Here is a 20,973-nt window from a genome sequence, read left to right as displayed (position 1 = left end):
CCATTCCTGAGTTTGAGCCCCACAGTGGGCTCTGTGCTGACAGCTCAGAGCCTGGAGCCTGTTTTGGATTCTGTGTCTCCCTCTCTCTGTCCCTCCCCCACTCACACTCTGTCTCTCTCTCTCTCAAAAATAAACATTAAAAAAAATAAAAATTTTAAAAAATAATAAAAATAAACTTAAACCCACCTCATCCCATCCTACATATTTACCCAAGAAATGAAAATACACTTGCAGGAAAAGATTCATACAAGAATGCTCATGGTAGCTTTATTCAAACTGGAAAGAACCCAGTGTCCATCAATAGGAGAATGAATAAACTGTTTACCCAGCAATACAAAGGAATGAACCATCAGTATATGCAACAACATAGATGACATGCTAAATGAAAGATGCCTTACATTAAAAGGTACAGTTGACTCTTAAACAATGTGGAGGTTATGGGGCACTAACCCCCATACAGTCAAAAATCCACATAAAACTTTTTTTTCCAATGAGGCATTTTATTTGTATGAATGTATTACATCCCTAGAAAAAGAATCCCAGGATTTTCCCTCCTGTGTGTTTTCGTCTTGCTTCTTCATGGTCCATGATGCCAGCTGAGGTTGTCAGTACAATGAAACCAAACTGGCAGGACGGGAGCAGATTATTCTGCCATTTTTCTAGATCTTTGAGTTGTACATCAAACCTGGGGCTGATCACTCCACACTTCTTTAACCTGCCTGTGAGGTTCACAACAATTTTCCCAGCTCTGTGATCATCGATGATTTCAAATTTGCCAATGTAACCAAGCTTCATCATCACAGTCAGAAAGCGGATGATGACTTTGGAGCATGGTCTAATAAGAACCTGGTGTTTGCCTCTCTTTTCAGCACCGTTAATACTCTTGAGAGCATCTGCTAGGACATTCATGCGCACCATTAGGGCAGCACGGAAAGACGGCAGAAAGAGCCCACATAAAACTTTCGACTCCCCAAAAACTTAACTACTAATAGTCTACTGTTGACCAGAAGCTTTACCAGTAACATAAACAGTCAATTAACACATATTTTGTATGTTATGTGTATTATACACTGTATTCTTACAATAAAGTAAGCTAAAGAAAACATCATTAAGACAATCATAAGGAAGAGAAAATACATTTACAGTACTGTACCATAAAAAATCTGCTGTAAGTGAACCTGCACAGTCCAATCACATGTTGTTCAAGGGTTAACTGTACATGTGCTCTATGGTCCCATTTATACACAGTTCCTAAATAGGTGAAACTAATCTAAGAGGGAAGAAGTCAGAACTTCCGGAAAAGTAGGGGTGGGTATTTACTGAGAAAGAGCAAATTTGGGGAATTTTGTGGGGTGATGGTAATTCTCCATATCTTGATAAGAGTTTGGATTATGTAAGTGTATGTATTTGTCAAAAGTCAACAAAGGCAGATAAGATTTGTGTTTCTCAATACACATAAATTTTACTCGAAAGGGAAAAAAGGTAAGTAAATAATGAACTCTGTCTGGGTAATGATATACATGACAAAGAAGGGGGAATATACTGAGGTCAGCAATTTACTTTGAAGTACATGAAACTGGTGGGTGGATAGAAGGATGACTAGCTGGACAGACAAGTGATAAATAAGTAGAGTAAAATGTAAATGGCAGTATCTAGATAATGGGTATGTGTGTGCTCACATGAAAATTACTTCCATTTTTACAGATATGTGGAAATTTCCATAATAAAATATTGTAAAAGTAAAAATAACAGCAACCAAAAAAAAGGCAGGTGTCTGCATCTAAAGATATTGATAGTGTCGACCAGAAAGATTATAGCAGCAGCTCTATTTCTTAGTAATGTGAGAATCTTACTCAGCTCATGTCCAATCTGGGAGTTATTACTCCCCTATAAGATAAAATGTTATTATGAAACTCTGTTGCACGTGAAAACTTCCTTCTGCTGCAACAGGCCTGGAGGCAGTTACATGAAAAGCAGAGACACACACAAGCCGATCAGAAAGCACTCAAGGAGAGCAGGGGCAGAGAGCTACCGTAACATGCAAACAGAGAGAGGAAGTCAGAGGCTGACAGCAAGCGTTTGCAAGGCATGCGTGGTGTTACCATTCCTTGGGGACTTCTGTTGGATCCTCCCAATAACCTTAGGAAGCAGGGAAAACTCTTTTAAGATACCAGGCTCAGGACAACCAGAGTCCTCCCCAATGAAGGTGAGCCCTACTTCAAAAGACCTCCTATCACAAGAAAATGCTGGCCACTAGATTGTTCTGAACCTACTGGGTATTTCACCATTCCACAGCCACATCATGAATATTTGCAGCAATTAGCCTCAACCCTACTTTGTATTCCTTTTTTAAAGAATATTTCACACTCATGTACACTTTCTATTTATGCATGTATATATTTGCTTATTTATTTATTTAAAGCCCCAACATGGGGTTTGAACTCTTGACCCCGAGATCAAAAGTCACATGGCCTTACCGACTGAGCCAGCCAGGTGTCCCATCACCTACTTTATATTCTTAACTCCCAACTTTATTATAAATCCTTGGCTTTGAAGCCCTACTGTAATCCTAAAACTGGTACTCTGAAGTTAGTGTTTTTGTCTCCCTGGTGACTCAACTTTTCTTAAACGATTTTTGGTTTTGGCTTGCCTGCCTGTCTCTTTCTGTCAGACTTCCTGGGATAGAACCCCACCTGATCTGGGCCCCTAGAAGCTAACTCCTGAAATCAGCTGGAAGAGTCCCACTCATCCCTACTCCTGATAAGGGGCAAGTCTGGATCCACCCTGAGTCATCCAGCTCCTTTACCGGGCTTCCTCATCTATCCCAGGCTTTGTTCTTAGAATGACAACTCAAACTTCAGATGTCCCTTTCTTCATTCTAATTTGCATTCTCCAGCTGTTGAGGTGTTCTAAGAACCTACTCCTTAGTATCTAATCTTGACCAGTCTCCTATTAACGGCTTTGCTCTTCATTTCTCAGCACCATCAGATAGGAGGACTCAGCTTCCATAAATCAGACAGCAGGCAAATAGGGCAAATTTATGTTATTAATTCTCATTCAGAGAGAGCTAATAATTTGCTTGTGGTTCCATGGCAAGTAAACTGTAGATACAAAATTTGAACCCAGTATTCTAATTCCACTATTCCTTCCAGCTTTTTGTAAAGTACCACAGTCATAAGAAGCATTATACGACAATAGTATTTATCACGATCATCTGTAATAATTATATGTACTGAGCATCTACTTCTCGTGACAATCCTATGAAGCATCCTAAGGCTTGACACAGACACTCAACAGACATCACTGAGTGATGAATGAACAAATGGGCAAAGAATATGTTCACAGTAGTTATTACCTGCATTTACAGATGAGGAAACTAAGGCTCACACTTTTACCAAAGTCACACATCTACATGATGATTTAAACCAGATCAGTCTGTCTCCAAAATGTATACTTTTTCTAGTATTTCACATAGCACTTCACTCCTAATCATAAAAGACTATGGTATCAAACATCCCAACAGAAATCATCTTAAGGAAGTTCTCAACTATTATATTTTTACTATAGAAAAAATAACAGAAATGCAATTCAGTTCCTTGTTACCAATAGGATAAAGAAGGGAACTTTTGTGATTTGCTCAAAAACAGATGTAAACATAATTGTAACATAAAACTCAAAAGGAAACCAGGATATTCCAATAATGGCTCTAACCTGATTTTGGACAGTAGTTCTCCTCTATCTGCACAGTCCACACTGACTTGTCGAATAAGTTCATGAAATACTGTATTGTAAATAGTCTGTTCCTTCTTCAGCATATGCAGTAGTTTGTGCATCTGGCAGAAGATAAGGAGTATCATCAGTGTTTATTACAGTCTTGTCAGTAAAAACCCATTTTAGGAGGTAAACACTCTGAATGTGAATATTTAAGACACACCTTGATAATTTATGTCACTTATATTTTCATTATAAATATATACACACAAATGATATATTATTTTTAAACATCTATGTTTAATCATGTACCTCTTTATATGGTGCAATGAGGTTACGGTTTGCTTCTATATCATCCCTGACAAGAGTATATAACCTGAATCTAATCATAAGTACATGTCAGACAAACCAAAACTGAAGAACATTCTACAGATTAACTGGCATCTGCTCAAATATCATGGTCAAGAAAAACAAAAAAACTGTTTCAGATTATAAATTGTCTAAAAGAACACAACAACTAAAAGCACCATGTGAGGGGGCGCCTGGGTGGCTCAGTCAGTTAAGTGTCCAACTTCAGCTCAGGTCATGATCTTGTGGTTCATGGGTTTGAGCCCCACGTCAGGCTCTGTACCGACAGCTCAGAGGCTGGAGCCTGCTTCAGATTCTGTGTCTCCCCTCTCTCTCTGCCCCACCGCCACTGGTGCTCTCTTTCTCTCTTTCAAAAATGAATAAACATTAAAAAAAAGTTTTTAAATAAATAAATAAAAGCACTATGTGATCCTGGAATCCTGAAACAGAGGGGTAAATAGCTATAAAAACCAATATAGGGAGAATTGATAAAATCTGAAATTTGAATATGGACAGATAATACTCTCACATAAATGTTAAATCTCCTGACTTGGCAACTGTATTATGCATAGGTAAGAGAATGTCCTTATCCATAGGAAATACACCCTGAAATGTTTGGTGATAAAGAGGCATGATGTCACCAGTTTACTCTAAAATAGTTCAGAAAAAAACTATACATATAGGGATATGTATGAAGGGGGGAAGAGAGAACGAATAAGCAAGTAGGGCACAGAGAGAACTTGGTAAAGCTTACATAGAGATACTAGAGAATTTGGGTAAAGCTTACATAGAAATGTCTTATACTGAATTTGTCTGTAAGTTTCAAATTCTGTAAAAATAAAAATTTACAAAACAGAAAGGGCCTGCATAAAGAAAAATATCTATAATTATGTAAGATTGAAAGAGCTCTTTTCATTAACAAAATAAAAATTTAAGTGGTAAGAAAGCATGGTTTAATTGGCAATGTTTGGTAATGGTACATAAAATAATAAGGGGCTTATAATCAGTGGTACCTTATAGTCAATGAAATACGGTAATAATAATACTAACAGTTATACAGTGTCTATTACATGCCAAGCACTATCTAAACCTTTTATATTCATATGCTATTTAATCTCAACAGTCCTATGAAGTAGATATTATTATTACCTGTAATTTATTTTATTTTATATAAATTTTAGTTAGTTAACATACAGCACAATACTGGTTTCAGGAGCACCGTTCAGTGATTCAACATCCAGTGCTCATCCCAACAAATGCCCTCCTTAATACCCAACACCCATCTAGCCCATCTCCCATCCACCTCCCTCTGTCAACCCTCAGTTTGTTCTCTGTTGGTAAGAGCCTCTTGTGGTTTGTTTCCCTCTTTTCTTTTTTCCACCTTTTTCCCATATGTTCATCATGTTTTGTTTCTTAAATTCCATATATTAGTGAAATCATATGATATTTGTCTGTCTTATTTCACTTAGTGTAATACATTCTAGCTCCATCCATGCCATTGCAAATGGCAAGATTTCATTCTTTTTGATGGTTAAGTAATATTCTATTGTATATATATACCACATCTTCTTTATCCATCCATCAGTTGATGGATATTTGGGCTCCCTCGATAGTTAGGCTATTGTTGATAGTGCTGCTATAAACTTGGGGTTCATGTACCCTTTTGAATATGTATTTTTGTATCCTTTCAGTAAATACCTAATAGTGCAACTGCTGAACCGTAGGATAGTTCTATTTTTCGCTTCATGAGATATTACCTCTAATGTAAAGATGAAGATATTGAGGCACAAATACATTAAATAATTTGTCTAAGGTCACTAGCTAATAAATGGCAGGGCAGGGTTTCAATCCAGTCTTTCTGGCTCCCAGAATGCACGCTTTTTTTTTTTTTTTAATGTTTATTTATTTCTGAGACAGAGAGAGACAGAGCATGAGAGGGGGAGGGGCAGAGAGAGAGGAAGACACAGAATGGGAAGCAGGCTCCAGGCTTCGAGCTGTCAGCACAGGGCCCAACGCGGGGCTCTAACTCACGAGCCGTGAGATCATGACCTGAGCCAAAGTCGGCCGCTCAACTGACTGAGCCATCCAGGCGCCCCTCAGAATGTATGCTCGTAACCACTAGGTTACAATGATCTTTGCAATTACCTTGGTTGGCCCTGTATATTCCTGATTCTCCACACCAGCCCTCTCTAGCATGGCGTCCATCACATCATTCAGTTGGACCACTTCTACTCTTTTATTAGGTTTCCTAAAAGATTAAGGCGGCAGACTTATGATATTAGTGTTATAACAGGTCATCCTCACCTGACAAAAAGAATATAATATACAGAAAACGTATACAGTATCGAATATTTGTGATATTTTAAAGCATTAGCCCTACTACATCTAGTAGCGCTTGTACTGATCTAGTGGGTTATACCAGTACTAACATTAAAAAAAGAAGAAGAAAAAGGAAAGAGAAAATGTAAACAGTATGATCCTCTTTTTTGTAAAGAAAATAATAGTTCCCTCCAAAAATTCTCTACACTTATTGTGTAGGATTGTAAGAACAGAGGAAAAATGTGGAGAGGTAAATACCAAGCTGTTAATCCTGGTTACTTCACAGTGTAAGAAAAGAAAAGAGAGGAAAGATAAGAGAGAAGATAGGAAGAAAAGGAGAGGTAAGAAGAAGGAAAAAGGAGACAACAGTAGTAGACGTCTGCTGTACAACGTTGCCTAGACTCATTGACACTGTATTGAAAAAAAATTAAGAAGATAGATCTCATGTTAAGTGTTCCTTCCACAGTAAAATAAAATTTTAGAAGAAAGAAATTTAAAACTAAAAAAATATTTTGCAGTACTTAAATATTATAAATATGTAAAATTGAATATGTAATTGGACAAATGAAAACACTGATTAAATGATAGAATTTAATTATTTAAATTATATGCACAATTATTTAAATTATAGGGACAATTATTGGGTTTCTGCTACAATTTTAATATTTTCTGTATAACAAAGTACTATGAAAAATAAAAATATGCATATTTTCCTTCTAAGAAATACTTTCAAAAATAAACCATACTTACATGGATGGGAAGAGCAATAGCCTGTTTTCATTATCTGTGAGGAGAGTAGTATATTTGCTGCAATAAATAAAACGGGTCAATATTATTGGGAGAAAATTAACTGGCCTGTTTATCACATATGACAACGTGATGAACCTAAAACCTAATCAAATGGAGAAGGTTGGAGGCAATCAAAACAGTGCATCATTTTACACACAAGATCATAGCTACATGTCTACAGACACAGATGTAATGATATTTATCATATTTGGAATATTTTCACTAAAGGAGCTTTAATCACATTCTTCATATGTTAAAATATGAAAACTTTCTTGATTCTTCTTTTTAAATGCCTTTTCAAAGGTGGAAGGGTGTTCTAAGAACACCGAAGTCAACAAAGTTAAGTAATGAAACAGGTTATAAAATGAATAAGCAAGGATGAAACTAGAATCCAGTCTACCTAACTCCCATATCTAAATGAGTATCACATTTAAATTTACATTTAAATGAGTATCACAATGAGAACCACATGGTAATTCATCTAATTCATTATTATTTATGTATCTTTTTCTTCCCCTAGTTAATAAGCATTTTCTTTGGTTCTGTCCCTTACCAGAACTCAAGTTGGTTAATAAGGTCCACTTTCAGAATTTAGATCACTGAAAAATCTCCAGAGAACATAAAAATTCAAAATAAAGTTTCAAGAACGAGAGAAACCAGAAGCAATGATACCCCAAGGAGCAACAGACACACCCACTATCCAGATCGTGATTTCTAAGTACCATTCTCCACCAAAAGGAATCAGTACTCCCAGGAGAAGCGACATAGCTCATTCCACAGCCTGAGTTGGGAAATACAGGGTGAACCTGGAAATCTTATTGAATCAGAAAATAAGGAAACACTCAAAGAATGATGGGGACATGTCCAAAGAGAATACAAGCCAGATCAAAGGAGCTAACACTGGCCAAATCAAAGAAGTTTTGAACATAAAAATAAATAATTGCAGTAATGAATTATAACTCCCTGGGGAAAAAAAAAAAAAAGAAATCCTTGAGTCCATATGGTAAAATGCTAACTAATAAACAGATGAGAAATGATGACGCTAAAAAAGTCATCAAAAATATCTACAGCTGGTGGGTTGTTAGGAAATTTACACCGAAATATTTGATGATAACAGGTCAGGACATCTCCAACTTACTTTTGAATAGTTTTAATGTATTTATGTATATGTGTATTTTAAAACAAATAAGGCAAAATGTAAATACTCAGTGAGTTAAAATAGAGTACATGAGAGCTCCTTGTCCTTCCTATTTTTATAACTTTTATATAATTTTTGAAATTATATAAAAATAAAAATCCCCCCCCCCAAATAAATTCCATTTAGTTCTCTTTGGCAAAATATTGTTCTGAAAGCCACTATCATAAGGAGATGTCGTATAACATGAACTGGCAAGACAGCCTCTGGAGATTTTGTTATAAGACCTTAGTCCAAAGTTCTTGTTGTTTAAACTATGAAACATTCACACACTGTTTCAGCAAATATAAGCAAGATCCCAGTTTTCACCCCATAAGCAGAATGACAAAGAAAACTGGAGATGACAAGTGCACAGGCTGGAGCGAAGCCATCAAGGGTGTGTTAGTTATGAGATGTCAGCTCACAGGGCTACTTTCCTTTGTCTCCATGGCCATGGCTCAAAACCCATTGCTAAAGAGGCACAGGCAAGCATTCAGAACAAAGCTCCTTTTTCTTTTCTTTAAAGATCAATTGTTTATTTCAAAATTAAACAGTAGGGAAAGACACAGAACAATTTGACCAGTGAAATCCGAAACTTTTTTCAATAAAACTTTTTCATTAGTTTTTGGCACCTTTCTTAAATTTAGGAAGGAAAGCCAAATGTTTCCCTATTTCAATGTAGATATGGGTGCACCGTTTTCAGGTTCTTCTGTGTCTGGGAAGGAGGAAACAGTTTCACCTGTCAGATAGGCAGTGTGTGCATATCACAGTACTCACTCATCATAACACTCCAAACCTGAAACTCCTGTATTTGACACAATATGAAATTCTTCAGGAATCAAAGTGTCTGTTATTTTCTTTGGCTTAAAAAGAAAGATGGACAAGAACGAAAACATTAGTAAATGAAAAAACTGAATTGCATAAATCAACACTCCTATCCCAAAGGGATACTATTTATTAAGTTAAGCGATTTTGATTACAGAGAGAACAGTATCAGTAACTAATATGGATCATGGCAAGTAGTAAAAAACTGTTAGCAGAGAACACATTAAAAAAATAACCATAAATTAAAGAGCCTTGGTTTTAGTATTATTTACACATGTCCCTACATTCAGTAACCCACTGACTCTAAAATTCACCTTAGCAATATGCCAAAGATAAGAATTCTACAGCCTTAAACAGTAAATTTAAAAAAAATCCAGTCTCCTATACTGTATTTTCTAGATTTAACTAGAAACTAGTTTATAACTAGTTTATAACTAATTTATAACTTTCTAGATTTAACTAGAAACTAGTTTATAACTAGTTTATAACTAGTTTATAACTAATTTATAACTATAGTTATATAGTTATCCACTTAGATAAATAAGGTATTCTAGATCTTTTCACACTAAATACCCTTTCCTAGAAATAATTAGAAAGTGCTACAAAAACTAATAAGCAATACAGTTATAGTACAACATTGCTTTATATTTTGAGGAAATGATTTTTTTAAGTACAGAAAGAGGAAATTATTTGTCAAATACTCTATTTACCTTATGAGGCACAATGACACCATCATTTGACTGTAATGAACGGTCCAAACGTGGGGGACAAAGCGAACTCTCCCTAGTCTCTCCTTTAACATATTTAACATCATACAGAAAAGAAATATCCCTAAAAAATAAGAAAAATATATTCACAAAATAAATTTTCTGTCTGGCTACTGGATAAGAGTAGGTAAGGTCCTTCTAGTGCATGAAAAGGGACACAGAACCAGTCTCCTGTCCTCATACGTCACTAAGACAGCTGAGGTATTAGACATGAACCACCCCCACCCCCATCCCACTCTTCCTCTTCTCCACCTCACATTTCTCATTCACTTCACAAATTCTTTCCCCTCCTTCAACTTCAGGCTAAGATACATTCTCTTCCCCAGGGTTATTTCCTCCATTGATGTCCTTGATTTCATCCTTAGCCACATCCTTTGGGATCTCATTCCATCAGTCTGCTTTCTGTGTGTCTCCCCCTCTCTTGGAATACTCCCTTTGGTCTATAACTCAAGTCTCTTCCCCTTCTAAAAATCTTCCCTTGACCATGCACTGCTGTCATGTTATCACGACCTATTTATTGATCAATGGATCTCTCACTCTGTTAAACATCAGATTCCTTGAAATTTCCTTGCAATCTTGATTTCCATCTCCATCTCTTTGAAACCACTCTAAAAAGCTGATGACTTTCCACTGCTAACTCATCAGTTCTTCCCTTCCACTATTTCCCTTTAATATTTCCCAGGGTTGATCATCTCTCTTTTTAAAAACACTCTCCTTTCCTCTATCCTCTGTGCTATTGGATTCTCCTTGTTCTTTTGCCGTAACTACTCCTTCTTGGACTTCTCTATGACCTCCCGCCTACTAAAGGGAAATGTTCTGCAACATTCTGACCTCATCCCTCTGTCTTCTTTCCCTATGCTTTCTCTCTAAGCAATGCCATCAAATCTCACCTTATCACATTTGTTACCTCTCTATATATATACCACTGGATAATTCTCGCTCCATTCTAACTTTTCACCCTCCTATCCTCACTAATTCTGTCAGGAAGTACCACCACTCCATTCATCAAAATCTCAGCATATACAGTTGATTCCTTCCCATCCATTGCCCTAATTTCCATATATCACTAACACTCATTAATTTTACAGTCACCCTCATTATCACTCTAGTATTGGATCCTATTGTCTCTTGCCAATGCCAAATCACTAGTCCAAGCTGTCCATACTTTTTAATGTGGATTCTCAAGTCTCTCTAGTATATTCTACACACTTCTTCCAGATTCATCGTCCTATAGCACAGTTATAATCATGTCACTTACTGCACGTGATTTTCACATGTCTGTCCCTCCAATTATAATTGGTATAGCCATTATGAAAAATAGTATGGAGCTTCCTTTAAAAAATAAACAACAGAACTACCATATGATCTACCAACCCCACTTCTGGGTTTATATCCAAAGGAAAATAACCTGGTTCTTGACAAGATATCTACACTTCCATGTTCACTGCTGCATTATTCACAATAGCCTACATATGGAAACAACTTGAATGTCCATTAGCGAATGAAGAAATGTACACACACACACACACACACACACACACACACACACTGAAATGTTATTCAGCCTTTAAAAAGGAAATCCTGTGCTGACATGACAGCTCAGAGCCTAGAGCCTTCTTCGGATTCTGTGTCTCCCTCTCTCTCTGCCCCTCCCCCACTTGTACTCTCTCTCTCTTTCAAAAATAAATAAAACATTTAAATAAATAAAACATTTAAATAAATAAATAAAAATAAAAATAAAAAGGAAATCCTGCCATTTGTGATAGCATGGGTGAAGCTGGAGAACATTATGCCAAGTGAAATAAGCCAGACAAAAACAAACACTGTATGATTTCATTCATATGTCAAATGAGGGTATAAAGGGAGGGGGAGAAATGAGGAGATGTTGGTCAAAAAATACAAAGTTTCAGTTATGCAAGATGAATGAGTTCTGGAGATCTAATGTACAGCATGGTGATGTTAATTAGCAATACTCTATTGTACATTTGAAATGTGCTAATATATCTTAAATTTAATCTTCTTACCACACACACACACATAAATGCTAACTATATAGAGGTGACAGATAAGTTATTTAGCTTAATGGTGATCTTTTCACAATGTATACATTTATTAAAACATCAAATTGTACACCTTAAATATACACAATTTTTGTGCCAAAGATATCTCAATAAAGTTGTTTTTTCAGAAAGACGCTCTCAGGATGATGGGACATTAGTCATTATTACACCAGTAACTGCCAGAAATTGGCCAATACAACTTTGTTAGCTAAAAACAATGAATGGTTCACATACATACACAAATACATCTTTTGAAGGGAAATATTGGTTTGGTAAATGTCATTCAAATTTTCTCAGAGTAATTTTAGGAGGCTTTATATTTCTATTAAATTATTGGTTATCTTTATTTTTAGGGGAGACATTTGGTCTATTTGTTGGAATATAACTTTTCATTAAAAAATAGAGATATGCTTTATTTCTCATAAAACTCTTGTGGAAAATCACCTGCTTCCACTCTTCTGGAAAACCTATTTTTATTTAGAAAAAAAGCAAAAAACAAAAACAACTTTGATTCTGATCCACAATATGAAAACTGGATAAAAACATTATCAAACTAAATTCATCCTTCAAATGTTTTCTTCAAATCAACACTGGTTGAGTTATGTTCACAAACAAGCATGTTTTTTATCTGAAGTTGTCAGGGAATGAGGTATTTCAGAGATAGTGATTTTCCAAATCTCTGCGGTATGCTTTTTGAAAAACATTGTCTTTCTAAAATGTATTTAAAACTCTGTGGCTTTCTTGAACAGAATATGTGTAACTCAATATAATCTTTTCTTGACGATTCAGGTAATGACTTCTTAAGCTAGAAGTGTCTTGAGGACAGTCTGGTTTATGTTTCTGAAACCTAGGTCAGGACCGGAATATGGCAAGCACTGATGTTGGGGGGCGGTGGGGGGGGGGGGGGGTGGCGGGGAGGATACCTTCTTCGGATGGAAGGGTTGGAAAGCACTTTCCCAGACACCCCTGCAGCCAGGGTTCTGGGCATGAATTAAGCTCCACAAGTAGCGCTCACTTCGGCAGCACATATACTAAAATTGGGACAATACAGAGAAGATTAGCATGACCCCTGTGCAATGATGCCATGCAAATTCGTGAAGCATTCCGTATTTAAAAATAAATAAGTTCCACAGTAGATGCACTTTTGCAAGATTTTAGAGGTAGAAGTGAGAGAGAAGCCATTTTCTTGTCATGCTTTCAGTGGATTTTGCCAGCAACACCATGGAGAAGTGGTTTTCCTGAAGCAACATGCCAGAATCCAGTCTCCAGCTACCCAGATCCAGAGGGGCATTACAGTGACAGCAGTAACAGCTCTATGATCTCAGCTTCCTGATCCTTGGATCACAGTTAAGGGGACTTTTTTTGCTTATTATTGCAGTATCATTCACATACCATAAAATTCACCTTTTTTTTTTTTTTTTAATTTTTTTTTAATGTTTATTTATTTTTGAGACAGAGAGAGACAGAGCATGAACGGGGGAGGGTCAGAGAGAGAGGGAGACACAGAATCTGAAACAGGCTCCAGGCTCTGAGCAGTCAGCACAGAGCCCGACGCGGGGCTCGAACCCACAAGCTGTGAGATCATGACCTGAGCCGAAGTCGGACGCTCAACCGACTGAGCCACCCAGGCGCCCAAAATTCACCTTTTTAAAGAGTACAATTTACAAGTTTTTAGTTTAGTCACAAGTTTTTACTATATTCACAATTTACAGGTTTTAATATATTCATTAAGTTGCATAACGACCACCAGAATCTAGTTCTAGACTATTTTTATCATCTCCCCAAAAAATCCTTACCCACTAGCAGTAATTCCCCACTCTCCTCCCCAGCCTCACCCCCAGCAACCAGTTATCTAATTTTGTCTCTACGGATTTGCCTATCTTGGACATTTCATAGAAACAGAAACACACATGTGCCCTTTTATGACTGGCTTCCTTCATGTAGCATGTTTTCAAGGTTCGTCAATGTTGTAGCTCGTATCAGTACTACATTCCTTTTTATGGCTGAATAATATTCTATGGTAGATGACATTTTGTTTATTTTTTCAGCAATTGATGGACAGTTGGTTTGTTTCCACGTTTTGGCTGCACGAATAATACTGCCATGAACACTCATGCAAGTTTTTGTGCAGACATATCTTGTCAATTCTCTTGGGTACACAGCTAGGAGTGGAATTGCTGGGTCATATGAGGGGCCTATGTTTACATTTTTGAGGAACTGCCAAACTGTTTTCCAAAGAGGCTGCTCCATTTTACATTCCCACCAGCAACGTCTGACACTTTCAACGTCTCTGCATCCTCATAAATGCCCGTTATCGTCTGCTTTTTGACTATGGTCATCCTAGCAGGTGTGAAATAGCATCTCTTCGTGGTTTGATTTGAATTTCCTTATGGCTAATGATATTGAGCATCTTTTCATGTGCATATTGGCTCGTTTTATCTTCTTTGGACAAATGTCTGTTCAAGGGGGCATACACTTTTTTTTTAATTTGAGAGAGAGAGCATGCATGAGTAGGTGAGAGGGGCAGAGAGAGGGAGAGAATCTCAAGCAGTCTCCACACTCACATTGAGCCTGATGTAGGGCTCGATTCCACCACCCTGGGATCATGACTGGAACTAAAATCAAGAATCAGATGCTTAACTGACAGGGGCCCCAAGGGGCCCTCTTCTCGCAGCCTTGGAGGTAAGTAGCCTGCACCAGGGGTGAATTCCATTCTGTTCTGAGCCTTATTCCCAAAAGTAGTGCTTCACACCTGCTCCTTTAGCCCTTGTAAATAGTTGATTTGCTGCCTAAGATAGGTTTTATTTTCTGCCCTGAACTCTGACTGATAAAGCTGTTGAAAAATATTACTCAGAGGCTATTTGCTGGGTTGTTTTCTATTTTACTGCTGTGCTCTAAATATTTAAGGTTGCTAGACAAGCTTTCTCATGTCATACATGTATACATGTACAAGCTTTCTCATGTCATACATGCATACATGTACTAGGTTTCTACTGGCGCCGTAATGAATCACCACAAACTTAGCGGCTTAAACAACACAGGTTTATTATCTTACAGTCTGTGGGTCAGAAGTGCAACATGGGTCTCACGGGGTAAAATCAAGGTGTCTGCAGGGCTGCACTCCTTTCTGGATGCTCTAGGGGAAGATCCATTCCCACGTCCACTGGAGTTAACTCAAATTTCTTCCAGTACTAGGACCGAGGTCCCTGTTTCCTGGAAAGTTGGCAGCTGAGGGCCATACCCAGCTTCTAGAGGCCAACAGCAATTCTTAGCTTGTATCCTCCCCTCCTCCATCTGCAAAGCCAGCAACCGTAAGCTGAATCCCTTCCCTCTCGCGCTTTGAATCTGTCCTCCTTCCACCTCATCTCTCCAACCACTCAACTTCCTTCTTTCTCCACTCTGAAGACTGAGGCAATTAGGTTGGGCCATCCCAAGAATCCAGGTAATCTCTCCATCGCAAAGTCCTTAACCTCAATCACATCTGCAGAGTGTCTTTTGCTATGTAAGGTATGTACTCAGGTCCTGAGCTACAGTGAGAACATCTGGGGGAAGGCCATTATCCTTTTTACCACAGTGAGGATCTTCATGGTTTAAAACTTCCAAGTCAGAAGCCATTTGACATTAGAACTTTAATGTCGGGTTATTGCCACATTCAGATATAGCTTATTATTTTTTTCAAAGTACTTCAAACATCTCGTAACTACCAATTATTACTACTAATAATTACAACCATGATCTGAAGGTATAAAGTATAGATATTTTGACACTAAAGCCCCAGGACATAAAAGTTAATAGCCCAAGTTCCTGCCACTTTTTCTAGCACTGAGACATAGCTGGGTAATAGCAGCTTATATTTACCGGCAGCTGGCTGGTTCAGTTGGTGGAGCATGCAACTCCCGACCTCAGGGTCGTGAGTTCAAGCCCCATGTCGGGTGTAGAGCTTGATAGCTAGCTAGCTAGCTAGACAGCATTGTCCATTATCTCCTTTATAATACCTTCTTTCACAATATCCCTGGGAGGTACACAAAATGGAGTAAGTCCATTATTCTCTTCCTACAAATGAGCAAATGGAACTCAGACTAAATAACCTACGCAACATTTCTTTCAGATGAAGCGGTCTCATGAGGGGCATACAACTGATAAATGGACCAGGCAGAGAAAATGAGCAGGTCGCAATCCTCCCAGGGAAAATGGTGACATTTAGAATATTTTTAGGAATGGTATAAAAACAACAAATAGTGCTTGCTGATTTGATCTGAAATAGTGTAAAAGTTAAGCTTTCACTCTGAGGAAAACCAGGGAGTAAGCACTTGCTTTTCAAGGTTTTCATGAAGCTATGCTACCTCACTCTTCTTAAATGAACAGGCGAAGAGGCATTAAAGGCACTCTATCAGATCTGGTCTCTTTTACTAGGGGACGACAAGGGACAGAAGAGTGAGGACAAGCACAGAAAGGCATGCAAAAGCAAATCTAAACAAACCAAAAGTAGGTAGAGATAATAACCAGACACACAGAAGGATGGTCCTGTACCTTCTTCAGATTGTATTCTGCTTCATCAAATATACTGCAGGCTTTAAACTTAAAATCTTTGATTCTATGATTTTTCCAACTGTGATGCTCCCAAAGAAATGAGATAAAATGAGAAAATGACTCAATTCATCTGCATCTGCCTCTTTACCTTCCAGCACCCGTTAGGGAGACAGGATGGTCAATCAGGTACTTGAACTTAGTTCTTCGAATAGGGTGATGCCAGACTTGGTCAGTCGGACGCGGAAGAGTGCCCTGGGGATAAAAAAAGCAAATATATGAATACACAGCAGAGGGCGCTGTAGTCAAATAAAATCAATCCTTAATCCTTTCCAAGGTTTACATTAAGGGCAGTTGGATAGTCTGAGGAGAAAAAGAATTCTCATTCAATACTGTGGACAAAAAGTGAAACTAGGACAATTCCAAAGTGAAAGGAAAATATCAAGACTAAGAGTAGTAATGCTCGCTTAGGTAAATCACATTTAAAAAAGCATTTCCATGGGGGAGGGGAAGGAAAAAAAAAAAAAAAAAAGAGGTTAGAGTGGGAGAGAGCCAAAGCATAAGAGACTGTTAAAAACTGAGAACAAACTGAGGGTTGATGGGGGGGGGGGGGGGGGTGGTGGGTGATGGGTACTGAGCAGGGCACCTGTTGGGATGAGCACTGGGTGTTGTATGGAAACCAATTTGACAATAAATTTCATATATTAAAAAAATAATAAAATAAAAAAAATAAACGTAATTCTCAATAAAAAAAAAAGGATTTCCTTGGCAACACTGGTACAAATGATTTTAGTTTTCAAACTAGGAAATTAATTTTAAAGTATTTTGAAAGACAATCAAGAATAACATAGTGTTAAAAAAAGAAACAACAGGCCCAAAATGGAGTAAGATGGGCTAAGCCCCACATCAGCAAACCAACATTTCCGTAACATCTTACCTAACCGCAGTTCTGGCATCTCCCAAAGGGGTGTTTTAAGCCCATCAGCTGGAAGTTCCTGACCAGCACAAGTGAGGTAATCAGCCTGATAGGCTCCCACCCTTCCCCCAAGGGGAAGATGACCTTGCCTGAAATAATCCTTTCTTTTGTTAATGACTTCCTTGTCCCTGACCCCTTCTACCAGTAAAAGCCCTCTATTTTGTACAGTTCCTCAGAACTCCTTTCCACTTCCTATATGGGATGCTGCCCGATTCATGAATTGCTGAAGAAAGCCAATTAGGTCTTCAAATTTACTCAGTTGAATTTTGGTTTTTAACAATAACACGCTCAATAAATACTTAATGAGCTGGATACCAAGAAGACAGGTGTTCCCAAGTACTCGATGTATGTGTATGTTCACCTTTGGGGTTTTAGTCTTCTTAGGAGGCAGTAAATTTTCAGGACAAGGACCAGCATTGGCTGCAGAGGCCAGAGAAAGAAGAACTTCCTCAGGGATGAACTCATTCTGAAGGGATGAAGGAAGGGGTTTTGAACGATCCACCATAGTTTTTTTCTCCTTTAGTTCAGGCAGTCCTAAGAAAGTAACGGGAAAGAAAAACCTGCGGTAGTTTTTTGTAGATTTAGTTCGGAGGTTCCCACGCTGCCTCAATACCATCTGTATATTTCCAACAGAGAAAACACTGCTTCTAGCTGCCAGAAACATAACGCTATTTTAAACACTGAACATCATCTTGTCAAGGGGAAAAAAAAATTGCCTGCCCCCCTCACTTTTACACCACACACAGCTTCAAAAACTGATGCACAATTATTCCACATTCCAAATTGAAAACTAAACTCACTTCACTTGCTCAATGAAACGGGATAGTCTTAAAATGATGGAAATGTCTATTTCCCCTTTGATGTGAGAATGACAGATCTCTCCTCAAAACTGTCAAATTATTGAGTAATTATTTCTGTGTAAAGTCAAAGGTGAGAATAATCGACATTGAATTGGGGCATTTGTAGAGTGGAAGGGATCAGAATCGGGTTTAAGACGAAAAGCAGGATTAGGACTGTTGGCAATGAAGAGTGGAATCATCTGAAAAAATCGGCTGAGCAGGAACAGTACGAATGTTCCATTCAGCCTGACTAGGGCAGAGGGATTGTGAAGATGGGGGATGGGGGGGGATAAATAGGAAAAGGCTTCCTATGAAGTCAGTCAAGGAGGGTTGGGCTGTCACTCTTAACAGATCTGCATCCCTCACAAAGTATGGCTTCTGTTAATTTCTACAAGGAGGTCACACCTTCCTGGTTCACCAACAAAACTTCTCAAGTTCACATGACCAAATCTCTTTATCTCTTGAATGTTTGAAAAGGAGTTAGAATATCACAGCAGGAAAAAAAAATGCTGGGTAGGGCTTTAGCGAAATCTTCCCTAAAAACAAGATCAAAGTGTTGGAGGGAGTTTAGCATGGGAGTAGGAATGAGTCTAGCTGATTATTATTCTAGTACAGATCTGCATTATCTGTATATGAATGAAAATTCTTAAATAAGGAATGCTTGTCTTTAGAATAATTACTAAAACCCGATACAAACTGGTTCCTTAAAGTCAAAGACCAGGTACCAAAAAAAGTAGTTTCATGCAACTATTGGTACCTAAAATGGGTGAATTTAAAACAATATAAAACTGGGCGTCTGGGCAGCTCAGTTGGTTAAACGTCAGACTTGGGCTCAGGGCATCATCTCACAGTGAGTTTGAGCCCCTCACTGGGCATCGCAGCACACAGCCTGCTATGGATCCTTAGTTCCCCCCCTCTCTCTCTGTCCCTCCCTCCTTGTGCTTGTTCACTCTCTCTAAAAAATAAATAAATATAAAAAATTTTAAATAATAACACAATATAAAGCTCATCATCATTTGGGGCACCTGGGTGGCATACTCAGTTAAGCGTGGGACTCTTGGTTTCTGCTTAGGTCATGATCTCCCAGTTTACTGGGTTTTAGCCCTGCATCAGGCTCTGTACAGGCAGCACAGAGCCTCCTTGGGATACTTTCTCTCCCTTCCCCACTTGTGCTGTCTCTCTCAAAATAAATAAATAAAACAAAAAACTCAACATCTGAAAACAAAAATTAGTCTTTAGGTGGAGTAGTGAGGCAGGACTCTGACTCAAAAATACTATAAAAGGAATTTTTTTTTTTTTTTTTTTTTTTTTATTGAAACGAGTGCACTGGAAAATGCAACTAATTAAGGTAGCCTGATAACTCAGATTCTGGAAAAAGGTGAATGGATTGTGGATTGTGAGTTCCGACTACGGCCGTGATCACTGATGTCTGCGGGATCCATGAAGAACTTTACCTGTCTCTTCCTTGGATGCAGAGACTTTTAATTTTTTGCCCTCTGCCGTTGACACGGAGGTTAGCAATGTGGAGGGCGTTTTTGGAAGAGACATAATCAACAATGCCTCCTACCACTTTCTTTAGTAATTTGGAACGTCCCTCCAAAAAGCTAACTTAGAAACAAATCCTCGGCGTCCTGGGATTTGGCAGGTTTGCCACACTGTCCTGCAGACAAAAAAAAAAAGGGGGGGGGGGGGCGGAGTCCCATTAAGTGCTTAAGAAAAATATGCATTTTAGAAAAATATGCAAAGATCAGAGTTTTGAGTCTTAAGATCAGAGTTTATAATACATCTGGAGTGGGTTTTCCTTCTTTGGGGAGACTTCTGGGTTCTCTCACATCACCTGACGCGACTGAAGCCTACGGGTGGGTCAGGGTCTGGGTCCAGGCCGGGAAGGGCACGCTCGGCCCACCCACCTACAGCGGGCCCCACCCGAAGGGCGCCCCTCGGTCCAGGTGGGGAGCTCCGGTCCCCGGCCTCCCGACACGCAGCGTCCTTGAGCACGCCGCCTCCGCGGACTCTGGGAGGGGCAGGGGGCGCGCCCAGGCGGCAATGGACGTGATGGGAAACACGCACTTGGAGCCGGTACCTGTGAATTGTGTTTCCCGCCAGACATCTGGTCGCTTCGCCCTTTCCCGGAACGCCTGCGTGTCGTCATAGAAACCCAGGACCCCGAGCTTTCGCAACTCTCACTGGGGGCTGTCTTGGGCGGTGCCTGAGGAGCGGAGAGACAGCTAACAAACAATCCCAACACTCGGGGATTCGGGGTTTTTCACCGCGGCATAGGTTCAGCAGCAACAGAATACAGAAATATTTAATCGGGCCGTTCTCACGGAGTGCGAAAGTGTCTAGATCCCGGTGCTTCCGCCCGCAGGTCGTCGCCAGTGCGCAGGCGCTAGCAGTGGCCAGGGTCGCTCTTCCCCTCCCCCGGGAAGGACCTCAGTGGCTCCCGACAGCAGGTATCGATGAGTCGGAGCCAGCCTCCCGTAAGAGATTTGTTTTTCCATCGATCTCTCCCACTTTTATGTTGTTCTGCATATTTTTCTAAAAGCCAAATTCAAGGAGAAATTAGGGAATCAAAAGCTCTGGGTCCCCAGCAGTTGAGGCTTCCTTGCCGATGCTGCCCCCTGGCCTTGACATCTCC

General features: G+C 39.0%; 1 protein-coding gene, 1 non-coding gene and 1 pseudogene across 4 annotated transcripts in view; 1 reads left to right on the top strand and 2 right to left on the bottom strand.

The window, feature by feature from the left end:
• The window catches only part of AXDND1 (axonemal dynein light chain domain containing 1), an 88,697-nt gene extending 67,724 nt beyond the window's left edge, over nt 1–20,973 (bottom strand). For 2 of the 3 annotated variants that reach the window (XM_078441252.1, XM_078441253.1), the window contains exons 1-9: nt 20,419–20,973; nt 19,790–19,995; nt 17,858–18,030; nt 16,672–16,775; nt 9,877–9,997; nt 9,119–9,204; nt 7,129–7,185; nt 6,205–6,307; nt 3,712–3,833 (exon numbers count right to left, since the gene is read on the bottom strand). In XM_078441252.1, coding sequence (XP_078297378.1) covers nt 3,712–3,833; nt 6,205–6,307; nt 7,129–7,185; nt 9,119–9,204; nt 9,877–9,997; nt 16,672–16,775; nt 17,858–18,030; nt 19,790–19,883 — 860 coding nt within the window. In that variant the 5' untranslated portion in view covers nt 19,884–19,995; nt 20,419–20,973. The remainder of the gene's footprint in view (nt 1–3,711; nt 3,834–6,204; nt 6,308–7,128; nt 7,186–9,118; nt 9,205–9,876; nt 9,998–16,671; nt 16,776–17,857; nt 18,031–19,789; nt 19,996–20,418) is intronic. The other variant, XM_078441254.1, reaches the window with a different exon arrangement.
• On the bottom strand, nt 480–929 carry LOC132686109 (small ribosomal subunit protein uS8 pseudogene; annotated as a pseudogene).
• LOC132687008 (U6 spliceosomal RNA) lies at nt 13,001–13,107 on the top strand. Its single transcript, XR_009613951.1, has one exon. It is a non-coding gene; the product is annotated as a U6 spliceosomal RNA (small nuclear RNA).

The sequence above is a fragment of the Panthera onca genome, chromosome F1, assembly GCF_046562875.1.
Source record: "Panthera onca isolate mPanOnc1 chromosome F1, mPanOnc1 haplotype 2, whole genome shotgun sequence".
Classification (NCBI taxonomy): domain Eukaryota; kingdom Metazoa; phylum Chordata; class Mammalia; order Carnivora; family Felidae; genus Panthera; species Panthera onca.
The sequence above is the reverse complement of the archived record's forward strand: the minus strand, read 5'-3'. Positions and strand labels throughout refer to the sequence as shown.